The 13,008-nt window shown below is 39.2% G+C and overlaps 2 protein-coding genes across 2 annotated transcripts in view; one reads left to right on the top strand and one right to left on the bottom strand.

The window, feature by feature from the left end:
* CDC27 (cell division cycle 27) overlaps positions 1-13,008 on the top strand; it is an 803,505-nt gene that overhangs the window by 286,323 nt on the left and 504,174 nt on the right. The gene's annotated exons all lie outside the window — the stretch shown is intronic.
* Positions 7,138-10,405, bottom strand: LOC125927348 (calmodulin-4-like). The gene is made up of 5 exons (XM_049637622.1): positions 10,359-10,405; positions 9,608-9,712; positions 8,735-8,788; positions 7,951-8,055; positions 7,138-7,268 (listed from the first exon to the last, which is right to left on the bottom strand). Exons 1-5 carry the CDS (start codon positions 10,387-10,389, stop codon positions 7,207-7,209), a joined length of 357 nt encoding a protein of 118 aa, XP_049493579.1. The 5' UTR covers positions 10,390-10,405; the 3' UTR covers positions 7,138-7,206.

Below are 13,008 nucleotides of genomic sequence, written 5' to 3'. Positions count from 1 at the left end.
GGAGGGAGTCAGATCCGCTGCCGGAGGTTTGGCTCCGCAGAAGCACAGAGTTGGGTGTTTGCGCTGGGCGAGCAAGTTCCCCGGCAGGAACTGGTTCCCTTTGGGATTTTGGCTGGGGGATGCGCGGGGGAGATGGCGCTGGCGCCTTTGTTCCCCGCCAAGCTGAGCTCTGCCGTCCGGGGGCTCAGCAGCTCTCCCTCCCTTTGTCCTCCAGCCTTCCCGCTTTCCGAGCAGAGCTGTTAACTTCTGACCTCCCAGACGCTAAGTCGCGCTTGCTGTCGGAACACAGTCCGTCCGGCCCCTCCCCTTTTGCCAGCCAGACTCGGGGGCTCTGCTTGGCCGGCGAGCCGCCCCTCTGCCCCGGCTCCCTCCCGCCAGTCCGTGGAGCGCGCCCCGCTCCAAAGTTATCCTCCAGGATAACTTTGCTGAATAAAGTATTCTTGGCTGGCAAGTTTTCTCTTTCAGCACTTTGAGTCTGTGATTAAACTCTGGAGTTTCTGCTGAGAAATCTGTTGATAGCATATAGTGGGAGTTCCTTTCTGGGTTACATTTGTTTTTTACTGTTCTTTTCAGGACTTTTTATCAATGATTTTTAAAATTGAGATATAATTGACATATAACATCATATTAGTTTCAGGTTTACAACATAATAATTTGATATTTGTATAGATTATGAAGTGATTATCACAAAAAAGCTAGTTAATACTATTGATTTTTGACTGTTTCAATATAATGTGTCTTAGATAAAGTCTTTTTTGCATTGAGATAATAGGATGATCTATTATTAGCTTGATGGATGTCCAAATTGTTCCCCAGATTTGGGGGGTTCTCAACTATTATTTCTCTGTTCTCTGCCTCCTTTTCCCTTTTTTCCTTCTGGGAACTGATTATTCTAATATTTGTCTTTTGATGGAATTCTGTAGCTCGCATAGGCTTTCTTTGCTCTTTTAAAATCTTTGTTTTTCCCTCTTGCACTCTTGGTGGGAATGAAAACTGGTGCAGCCACTCTGGAGAATAGTATGGAGGTTTCTCAAAAAGTTACAACTAGAACTACCCTGTGATCCAGCAATTGCACTACTAGATATTTACCCAAAGGATACAAAAATACAGTTTCAAGGGGCACCTGGGTGGTTCAGTTGGTTAAGCGTCTGACTTTGATCTCACAGTTCATGAGTTTGAACCTGCATCAGATTCTCTGCTGTCAGCATAGAGCCTGCTTCAGATCCTCTGTCTCCCTCTCTCTCTGCCCCTCCCCTGTTCTCTCTCTCAAAAATAAACAAACATTTAAAAAATACAGATTTGAAGGGATACATGCACCCTGATGTTTATAGCAGCATTATCAACAACAGCCAAACTATGGAAATAGCCCAAGTGTCCATCAATTGATGAATGGATAAAGAAGATGTGGTATATGTACAATGGAATGTTACTCAGCCATCAAAAAGAATGAAATCTTGCCATTTGCAATGACATAGATGGAGCTAGAGTGTATTGTGCTAAGTGAAAGAAGTCAGAGAAAGATAAATACCATATGATTTTCAATCATATGTAGAATTTAAGAAATGAAACAGATGAACATATGGGAGGCGGAGAAAAAGAGAGAGGGAAACAAGCCATAAGAAACTTTTTTAAAATTTAATTTATCTTTTAAAATTTACATTCAAGTTAGTTACCATATAGTGCGACAATGATTTCAGGAGTAGATTCCTTAGTGCCCGTACCCATTTGGCCCAACCCCTCCCAGAACCCCTTCAGTAACCCTCTGTTCTCCATATTTAAGAGTCTCTTATGTTTTGTCCCCCTTCCTGTTTTTATATTATTTTTGCTTCCCTTCCCTTATGTTCATCTGTTTTGTATCTTAAAGTCCTCATATGAGTGAAGTCATATGATATTTGTTTTTCTCTAATTTCACTTAGCATAATACCCTCTAGTTCCTTCTATGTAGTTGCAAATGGCAAGATTTCATTCTTTTTGATTGCTGAGTAATACTCCATTGTATATATATACTATATCTTCTTTATCCATTCATCCATTGATGGACGTTTCGGCTCTTTCCATACTCTGGCTATTGTTGATAGTGTTGCTATAAACATTGGGGTGCATGTGCCCCATTGAAACAACATACGTGTATTCCCTTGGGTAAATACCTAGTAGTGCAATTGCTGGGTCGTGGGGTAGTTCTACTTTTAATTTTTTGAGGAACCTCCATACTGTTTTCCAGAGTGGCTGCACCAGTTTGCATTCCCACCAGCAGCGCAAAAGAGATCCTCTTTCTCCACATCCTTGCCAACATCTGTTGTTGCCTGAGTCGTTAATGTTAGCCATTCTAATAGGTGTAAGGTGGTATCTCATGGTGGTTTTGATTTGTATTTCCCTGATGATGAGTGATGCTGAGCATTTTTTCATGTGTCTGTTAGCCATCTGGATGTCTTCTTTGGGGAAGTGTCTATTTATGTCTTTTGCCCATTTATTTCTTCACTGGGTTATTTGTTTTTTTGGGTGTTGAGTTTGATAAATTCTTTATAGATTTTGGATACTAACCCTTTATCTGATATGTCATTTGTAAATATCTTCTCCCATTCTGTTGGCTGCCTTTTAGTTTTGCTGATTGTTTCCTTCACTGTGCAGAAGCTTTTTATTCTGATGAGGTCCCAATAGTTCATTTTTGCTTTTGCTTCCCTTGTCTCCAGAGACGTGTTGAGTAAGAAGTTGCTGCGGCCAAGATCAAAGAGGTCTTTGCCTGCTTTCTCCTCAAGGATTTTGATGGCTTCCTGTTTACATTGAGGTCTTTCATCCATTTTGAGTTTATTTTTGTGTATGGTGTAAGAAAGTGGTCCAGGTTCATTCTTCTGCATGTCGCTGTCCAGTTTTCCCAGCACCACTTGCTGAAGACTGTCTTTATTCCATTGGATATTCTTTCCTGCCTTGTCAAAGATTAGTTGGCCGTACATTTGTGGATCCATTTCTGGGTTTCCTATTCTGTTCCATTGATATGAGTCTGTTTTTGTGCCAGTACCATACTGTCTTAATGACTGCAGCTTTGTAATACAGCTTGAAGTCCGGGATTATGATGCCTCCTGCTTTGGTTTTCTTTTTCAAGATTGCTTTGGCTATTCGGGGTCTTTTGTAGTTCCATACAAATTTTAGGATTGTTTGTTCTAGCTCTGTGAAGAATGCTGGTGTTATTTTGATAGGTATTGCACTGAACATGTAGATTGCTCTGGGTAGTATTTACATGTTAACAATATTTGTTCTTCGTATCCAGGAACATGGAATATTTTTCCATTTTTTGGTGTCTTCTTCAACTTCTTTCATAAGCTTTCTATAGTTTTCAGTGTATAGATTTTTTACCTCTTTGGTTAGATTTATTCCTATGTATTTTATGGTTTTTGTGCAATTGTAAATGAGATTGATTCCTTGATTTCTCTTTCTGTTGTTTCATTATTGGTGTATAGGAATGCAACCGATTTCTGTGCATTGATTTTATATTCTACACCTTTGCTGAATTCATGGATCAGTTCTAGCAGGTTTTTTTGGAATCTTTTGGGTTTTCCATAGAGTATCATGTCATCTGAAAAGGGTGAAAGTTTGACTTCCTCCTGGCCTATTTGGATGCCTTTTATTTCTTTGCGTTGTCTGATTGCTGAGGTTAAGACTTCCAATACTATGTTGAATAACAGTGGTGAGAGTGGACATCCCTGTCATGCTCCTGACCTTAGGGAGAAAGCTCTTAGTTTTTCCCCATTGAGCATGATATTAGTGTTGGGTCTTTCATATATGACTGTTATGATCTCAAGGTATGGTAAGAAATGCTTAAATAGAGAACAAACTGAGGGTTGATACAGGGAGGTAGGTGGGTGATGGGCTAGATGGGGGATGGGTATTAAGGGGGGCACTCGGTATGATGAGCACTTGGTGTTATATGTAAGTGATGAATGACTAAATTCTACTTCTGAATCCAATATTGCACTCTATGTTAACTAACTAGAATTTAAATTTTAAAAAAGGAAAAAATATTTATTGCTTTTATTCTATGTTATTTCAAAACTTCTATCCTCTAAGTAATTTATTCTTTCTTCCATTTTGTATGCCCTGCTACTGATGCTCTCTATTGCATTTTTCATTTCATTCACTAAATTCTTCAGCTCCAGAATTACTGCTTGGTTCTTTTTCATAATTTCAATTTCTTTGGGACAGAACTCAATTTGTTCCTACATTTATTCCTGATTTCACTGAATTTTCTTTGAGTTTTCTTGTAGCTCATTGAGTTTCTTCAAAAGAATTATCTTGAATTCTTTATCCACTAGATATCAATATGCATACCTTTGAGCTCAGCCTCTGAAGAATAATAATTTTCTTTTTATGATGTCATATTTCCTTGATTTTAAATTTTTCCTGTGGTCATGTGTTGCTACTTTGGCATTCGAAGGAACAGACACCTCCTTAGCTTTTTGCCTGTTGTCTTCAGATGGGGCGTTATATTCTATGGTGTTGTTATTATGAGTTTTTCCTTTGTCTTTGTGAAGGTATGCTTCCTCCACTCTTCTTGTGCACTTTGTGGCCAAATTTAATTTTAATTTTTTTCAACATATTTTTTAAAATTTGAGTATAGTCAATACATGTTACATTAATTTCAGGTACACACATAGTAATTCAACAACTCTCTCTGTTATGCTATGTTCACTACAAGCGTAGATACCACCTGTCACTATGCAGCACTATGACAACACCATTGACTATATTCCCTATGCTGTACCTTTTACTCCCATGACGTATACTCAGTAACTGGACACTTGTAACTCCTACTTCCATTTTGCCCAACCTCCACTCCCCCTGTGCCACAGCAACCATCAGTTTGTCTCTATTTATAGGTCTGATTCTGCTTTTTGTTTGTATAATCTTTATTTCTTTTTATATTCACATATGAATGAAATCATATGGTATTTATCTTTCTCTAACTTATTTCACTTAGCATAATACTCTCTAGGTCCATCCATGTTGTTGCAAGTGGAAAGATCTCATCCTTTTTTATGGCTGAGTAATATTCCATTGCACATATACACCACATCTTCTTTATCCATTCATCTATCATTGGACACTTGGGCTGCTTCCATATCTTGGCAGTTGTAAACAATGCTGCAATAAACACAGAGGTGCACGCATCTTTTCAAATTGGTGTTTTTGTTTTCTTTGGGTAAATACCCAGTAGTGGAATTATTGCATCATATGGTATTTCTATTTTTAATTTTTTGAGGAGCCTCCATACTGCTTTCCACAATGGCTGCACCAATCTATATCCCCACCAACAGTGAATGAGCATTCCTTTTTCTCCACATTCTCACCACTACTAGTTATTTCATGTCTTTTTGACTCTAGCCATTCTGATGGGTGTAAGGCGATATCTCAGGGAAATGCAAATCAGGACCACAAAGAAATGTTACCTTATACTTGTCAGAATGACTTTGTGGCCAAATTTTAAGCTTTTATATATATATTTAATGGTCTTTAGAATTCACCAGGTTGGCTATTGAAAACTTTTGTTTTCCACCAGGTGGCGCTCTAGCTCAAGTTTATGGTTTCTCCCTTGCTACTCCTGGCGGTTTTCTGAGCATGCTTACTACTGGAGCTCGCTCTAGAGGACGCAGTTGTCACTCCTGCACAAGGAGCTAGCAGCAGAATAAGGGGAGGTGTGGGCTTAGCACTTGGGCATTGGGAATCTTGAGAACCATAGGGAGATCCCCAGGTGTATTCCCAGAGACTCATGGGTCGACTTCCTGCTGAGCGCAATCTCAACACTGCCAGTTGAAATTCATCTCTGCCTCTAAGAGTTCCCGCCTATAGTCCCCTGGGTGCTGGTGAAGAGAAATGGGTTTTCCCAGCTGGTCCTGCTCTGCTGGGGAAGCCAGGCACTCAGGCACTCACTCACTGCTTTCCTTTCCCCTAGGGGAGAGGTCACTGTGGCCTATACATCACTCCTGTGCATTATTTGCTTCGGGGAGAGTGGCGCCAGGGAAGTTTCTCTTACTGCCTCCGCTGTGACCAAATTCGTATTTTTCTTTCTTTCTTTTTCTCTGATGGTGTGTTGGAGTCTCCCTCCAGCAAGGCTAGACTTCTGCAGGTTCTCTCTCGTGCCTGGGTCAGCACTCATCTGATTTTTGCCTGACAGCACTGAGAGAGATGTACACAATTTTGCCGGAATTTTGTGTTGTACGCAATTTGTACGCAATTCTGTGTTGGCTCTGCAGCCCCGTATGGAGGCTGGCTGTCTCTTGCGGGTTGCACAGGTGGGTGAGGCTCCTCCTGGGTCCCTTGGAGTAAGGTGCTAGTTCCCGAAACACTCCCAAAGGCACTCTTGTTTGTGTGTGAATGTCCAATTCATTGTTTTTGTTTTTGAAGTTTTATTTAAGTTATCTCTACACCCAATGTGGGGCTCAAACTCAGGACCAGAGATCAAGAGTCTTTTGCTCTTCCAATTGAGTCAGACAGGCGCCCTCTAATTCATTGAGTAAGAAGGGTGGTTAAAAGGACATGTTGCTGATGTCACCCCTTTTTAAATTTTTAATAGGACTTTAAAGAGTTATACTTCGAGAATTTTGTACAAAAACTCTTAAGCCCAGTATTCTCTGAAATCCACAGCAATGCCTGAAATGCTTACCATCCAATGGCAGTATGTTCAGTAGATCCTGGCTTTCTTTATTTGTTAACTCAATACCTACATTTTTCAGATAAAGTTGTGTGTCACTGGCATTAATTTTATCACCTTTAAAAAGATGGGAGATAAGGTATGTGAACATTTTCATGCATAACAATTCTAATTTAAGAAAATTATAATAACATAGCAGCATCTCAACTTGCTAGAGATATAACTTCAGAACAAGGATACAGGGAGGCTTGTCTAACTGCATCACAAGAAGGGGTTAAAAGATAACATGTTTCCTTTAAGCCTTGTCAAAAGAATGCTTTTATTAATGCTCTAAAAAAGGGGGACAAGCCAACCAGCCTATAATAAAATAGACTTCTTAAAAAATGATACTTCTAAAACCATAGGTAATAAGAAGTCCATCTATATTCTTAAAGACAAACACGCCATCAGTATATCGGTGAAATAAGGCTTGTGTATAGTTTGGAGTACTGGGATATACGATTAAAATATGGTATGTACATACAACAAAGGATCCTGATTTTACATTTTTTCCTCATTACTTCTCACTCACCAGAAAATAAATTTGCTGTCCTCATAAAGGAGTTCAGTGAAATCCTTCCATTATCTGGAATACAAATCATAAATTGTACACAAACAAAACATGTATTGCTATTGGGAATAGGATGCCTTTCTTCCATGAAATTTTCTAACTTCTCATTCCTTACATAGAGGGAATTTGTTGATTTTTCATTTTCTTAAAACATCCAACAACCTTCTAGAATTCTAAAGAGGGTGTTTTAACATGCTAAATTAGATCTTTAATTCTTTTCCACTTGACCCTTTTCACTTAAAAGATATCTCTCTGGTGCCATATTACTGGTCTAAAGTCAGATATCACTGAGCCTCTATTTCAACCCAACCCGACATTCATATCTGTGAAATCAGAATATGATCACCTCTGGTTTGTACACTGCTTGTCAGACAATTCCAAACCTTTTTTTTTTTTTTTTACCTCCTCATATGGTTTTGTCAATCTCTGACCTTTTTCCAGCATCTATTTCAATAACTTCTATTGTTTTTCTCTGAAGTACTGTTTTGCTTTTCCTAGCTAAATTGTAATCTACCAGCGCCCTATTGATCCTCACATGATATTAACAATAATAATCAGAAGTCCTATTTCTCATCCTCGAGGATTATAACTCTACAAGTGCTTTTAACTTTCTAAGTGAAATTGAATAAGAATACTCAGATTTCATGAGAAGATTTCGAAGATTTTTCTGAAAGGAAGTGGTAAGTGAAATACTCACTATCAATTTTCAAATGATTCTGTAGATCTTTGATTTCTTCATTTTCAAGGTCATAGTTCAAGTTTTCCAGAATGGTTTCTAGTTTATTTTCTAAAATTTTCCCTCCTTAATAAATAAAGAGGCAAAACAGAAATGTGAAACTATGCCTATTATTAAAAGAATTCTAGTTAAGTCTATGCACCAAATCCCAATGGGGTTGGGGGAGAAAAGCAAAGTTGCCATGCAGATGTTCAAGGCAAACATAAAACTAAGGTGGCAGGGGACAGGGCTGGGGAATGTGAAGAAAAGAACATTGTCCTTACATATGCTATAAGACACCCTGCTAAAATTTGTTATAGAATATAAAGCAAGGAAAAGGAATGAAATTTCTTATTCATTCTTCATTTATTATTCATAATGGAGGAATATGTCAGAAACAACAGCCACGATTCTGGCTGCTGAGTTTGAAACCTGCCATTGTAACAGTAAACCATTTCTACACACTTAGTGGTTACGTGACCTTGAATTATAAGTCATAAGGGGGAATAAAAAGGTTAATAACCTAACTTAAATATAACAGAGTGGTTAGGAATAGGGGTTCAAATCCTCTTCCTAAGTTCAAACTGTGTGACCTTAGGCAAGTGAGTTAATACCTCCCATTTGTAAAATGGTGCCAATGTAAGTACATACCTCATAGAGTTTTTGTGATAATTAAGCGAGTTATTAGACATCAAGTACTTAGGACAGTACCTGGCATTATAATCAAGAGAAATAAGCTGTTGTTATCATTAAGCTTATCACTCACCTTGGAAAGTCTTTACACCTTCTAGCAACCGAACATGATACACCTTTCCATCAACTATAAGAGAAGTCATAATTGATGTCTTAGAGAAAGTGATACAGCAATTCATAACAAGAGTACAGTCTATTTAATAAAGACAATGTCACATGCTTTGCCTTACAGATTTATCTCATTTCTTATCCACACATCCTTCTCTTGGCTTTAAGAAAAAGGGAAGGAGGGGGTGCCTGGGTGGCTCAGTTGGTTAAGTGTTTGACTTCGGCTCACGTAATGATCTAGCTCGCAGTTTGTGAGTTTGAGCCCTGTATCAGGCTCTCTGATATGGCATGGCTCTCTGAAGCAGCATGCAGCCTGCTTCAGATCCTCTGTCTCCCTTTCTCTCTGCCCCTTTCCCCTCTCAAAAATAAATCAACTTTTTAAAAAGTACATGTCTATTAAAAAAAAAAAAGAATAAAGGGAAGGAGTAGAGGAAGGTCTTAAATTTATCCATTTTACTGTTCTGAATCTTTCCATCTCTTTGATTTGACACTTTTTAACCTGACTTCCTCTCTTTTTCCCCCTTCTTTCTCTTTATGCTTTAGGGCTGCCAGACATTTCAAAGTTAATATACTAAATTAAATTTTATCAATTTAAAAATCTTAATTTCTTTATGAAGTCCTCAAGCTAAATCCCAATCAAGTAAGCTCCATCCCCTATGGCAGCCTCCATGAGGGCAAGGATTTTTGTCTTTAATCCCATAACCTAAGAAGTGCTCAATAAATGCATTGAATATACATATATGTTTAATAAATGTTTAATAATTCCCCACCTACCCCAATAATATATACACTTAAACTACGTTCTCCTAAAGGCCAAACCAGTATCAGAAATGCTCACAAGTAATTGGCAGGGTTTTTAGCAGCCTCCAGCGTTCCTTAGGTGTGAGTTCTATCCCTATGTTTTTCAAAACGTCATCTACGTCATCAACATTAATCTTGATTCCTTTGAAAAGATGTAAATTATGACTGATGAAAAATTTAAGGGTGATGAGTGATTCTAAACTATGATTTTCATCTAAGTTTAATTGCAGAATTAAGAGTGGGGTTGGTCAAAATACTGAGTCAAGACTCTAAGGGAATGTCAGAAACAGCACTAAATCTCATAATTCTAGAGAGAAAAAAATACTCTTTGAATGCTCAAATAAAAATGGGATAAATCAACACTCTGGAATGGGAGTTGTATACGAAACTAGAACCACTTATATAAATGACTATATAAATCATTCTATACAGATGGTATGTATATTACTTTTTATCTGCCTGTATGATAAGTTATTCAGAAAAAGATTTATACCAATGTTTTATCATGCCAGTTATTGTGGTAACATAGACTTTTGGCTCTTCCAACAATGGAAAGTGATGGGCATTTTTGAAAAAAAAAAATCCAGAGAACACAGGATATTTTAGTAAGACATAAAAATTTAGTAGTTTTGTTCAAAAAGCATATAACTCAGAGCTAATCTGGACCGTTAATATACCAAGAAGACTAATAATGTCAGTATTATAGGGATAAAATGTTTAAAACCATAACATAAAAGCATCAGAATGTTGCTATTTATAATAAGTTTTTCCTATAAGCTTTCACTCACCTCTGAATGGCTCTAAATTTTCCATGAGCATATTCAGCTTAACCTTTATATCTGTAAAATAATGTACAAATGAGACCCAGCCATAATGACTCAGACCCAGAAAACATTATAAAGATGTCATATTGTGGAACAAAACCCTGAAATTTAGAAGTTTATCCCAGATGAACATGGAATTGGAGAACAAAATTTTATTTTATTAATTTTTTAATGTTTTTTTTTTTTTTTGAGAGAGAGAGAGAGAGAGAGAGGCAGGGGGGAGGGGAAGAGAGGCAGAGAGAGAGGGAGACAGAATCTGAAGCAGGCTCCAGGCTCTGAGTTGTCAGCACACAGCCCAGTTCGGGGCCAGAACTCACAAGTGTGCGATCATGACCTGAGCCGAAGTCAGACACCCAACCGACTGAGCCACCCAGGTGCCCCAAGAATAAGAATTTAAATATGACAAATATATAGCAAAGAAGAAGAAGCTGCAGTATAAGATATCACATGCTGTACATAGGAGTGTTAGCAAGTTTTATTTTTAAATTTATTTTTATTTTTACTTTGATAGTTTCATGTCTACAATTTATTGAGTCAACACTTCCACAAATCACCCTGTGCTCATCACTACAAGTGTACCCTTAATCCCCATCACCTATTTCACCTCTACCCCCACCACCTCCTCTTTGGTAACCATCACTGTGTTCTCTATAGTTAAGAGTCTGTTTCTTGGTTTTCCTCTCTATTTCTTCTCCCCTCTGGTCTTTTGTTTTGGTTCTTAAATTCCACATGAGTGAAATCATATGGTATTTGTCTTTCTCTGACTTATTTTGCTTAGCTCCTCTAGCCACATAAGCTCCTTATATCCTCTAGCTCCATCCACGTCATTGCAAGTGGCAAGATTTCATTCTTTTTATGGCTGAGTAATATTCCATTGTATATATCCATTTATCAGTTGATGGACATTTGGGCTCTTTCCATTATTTGGCTGTTGTTGATGATGTGTCTATAAACATCGGGGGGCATGTATCCCTTCGAATTAGTATTTTTGCATTCATTGGGTAAATACCAGTAGTGCTAGAAAGTTTTGAAAGCATTGCTGGTCCTGCCTTCCACTTCACTTGTTCCACTTTGGACCCAGGAGTATTCTGAGGTTTGGCCACCTTACCATTGCAGGATTTAAAAGCAATGTATACTGTAACGTCAATGTGTTTACCTACCTAAAATGTTGTACATGGCTACTTCCACACTCAACCCTTACTCAGCACATTCTTTAAGCTTCCAATTCCATAGCCACCAAGATTTCCAGTCTTTTCTGAATCTCTCATTTGTGTACTTACTGGTTGAAAATCCTCGTTTCTAGGGCCACATCACACAGCCCCCTGAGGGTATCATTCATACCACAGTCTATGTAGCCCTCCTTACCTCTCCTACACAAGGCAGTATTATTTAGTAGAAAGGGCAAACCTTTGAAGTTTATGTAAACCTAGAAAGGCTTCTATAGAGTTGACATCTCCATTCTGCCACTTAGCAGCCATGTGGCTTTGGTCAAGTCAATTAACTTCTGTGACTGACTCTCAATTTCCACGTCAGAGAAACCAGGATTACAATCTATTTTTCAGAGTTGTTTTGAGGACTATTGATAACATATTTCAAGTGCCAAATATTGTTTGTGGTATATAGCAGGCATTTAATACTTTGTAATTATTGAGGAATAATGTCAGCTCATGGCAGGATAAGACATCCCTCCTTTTTGTCCCCCTTTCTAACAACCGAATTCAGCATCTATCCGTGAACAAAAGTGTCTCTGTGGGAGTTGTGGGATCTGGCACCATATGCCAAGGAACCCAGCAGGAATCTACCCACATGGGTACTGGGTAACAGGTAGACAGACCTTGGTACAGGCTGTAGAACCAGCAGGAACTTGCAAACCAGCCACAGGCCCTCTGTGGTTGGGAAAATCCAGAAGAGTGATGACTTGGGCAGACACCCACAATGAGTGGGCCTTTGTGGAGGTCCACCTCTCCTGAGGAGAGATTCCAGCACTCCATTGGAGTTTGGATGCACTGGAGAGGGTAAAAGGAATCCTGCCAGTGTGGCCCCACCCTGAAGGCAACACAGCGCAGGGCTATACTACTAGCTGGTGACAGTCTCTCCCGTGGAGGAAGGGATAGCTGTGAGTGATTGTCCAGCTACCCCAGCTGTGTGGAACACTGCTGGAGAAGCCGGTTTCTCTCCTGCAGCACCCCAAGTGTTGAGGTGGGACCACTATGACTGGGGAAAGGAAGAAGATCATGAACAGGCAGATAATGTTAAAGAGCATTCAACGGATGTGGTTTCTGCTGACTGCCTCGGGACGCAGTAGATAAGCCTGTCCATGAGCTTCTGGGAGAACCTCACCTGAGGAACCCCACACCTGGCCTGTGTGGGCACCTCCAACACCCCGAGTGCTAAGCCCATACCTCCCCCCGACTCTGCAGCAAGCTGCTTGTGCAGGCTCATGAGTGTGGTGGCAAGAGTAAACAGGAGTGTCCTCAGAGAACACTCCAGGGGCTGTGGACAAGGGAGAAACCACAAACTTGAGCTGTAGCTCCACCTTTTGGAAAACAAAAGAGAGGTTTCCAATAGCCGGCCCGGTGTGTTGTAAGAACCAAAGACAGACAAGCCTAAGAGT

Source organism: Panthera uncia, chromosome E1 (genome assembly GCF_023721935.1).
Source record: "Panthera uncia isolate 11264 chromosome E1, Puncia_PCG_1.0, whole genome shotgun sequence".
Classification (NCBI taxonomy): domain Eukaryota; kingdom Metazoa; phylum Chordata; class Mammalia; order Carnivora; family Felidae; genus Panthera; species Panthera uncia.
The sequence above is the reverse complement of the archived record's forward strand: the minus strand, read 5'-3'. Positions and strand labels throughout refer to the sequence as shown.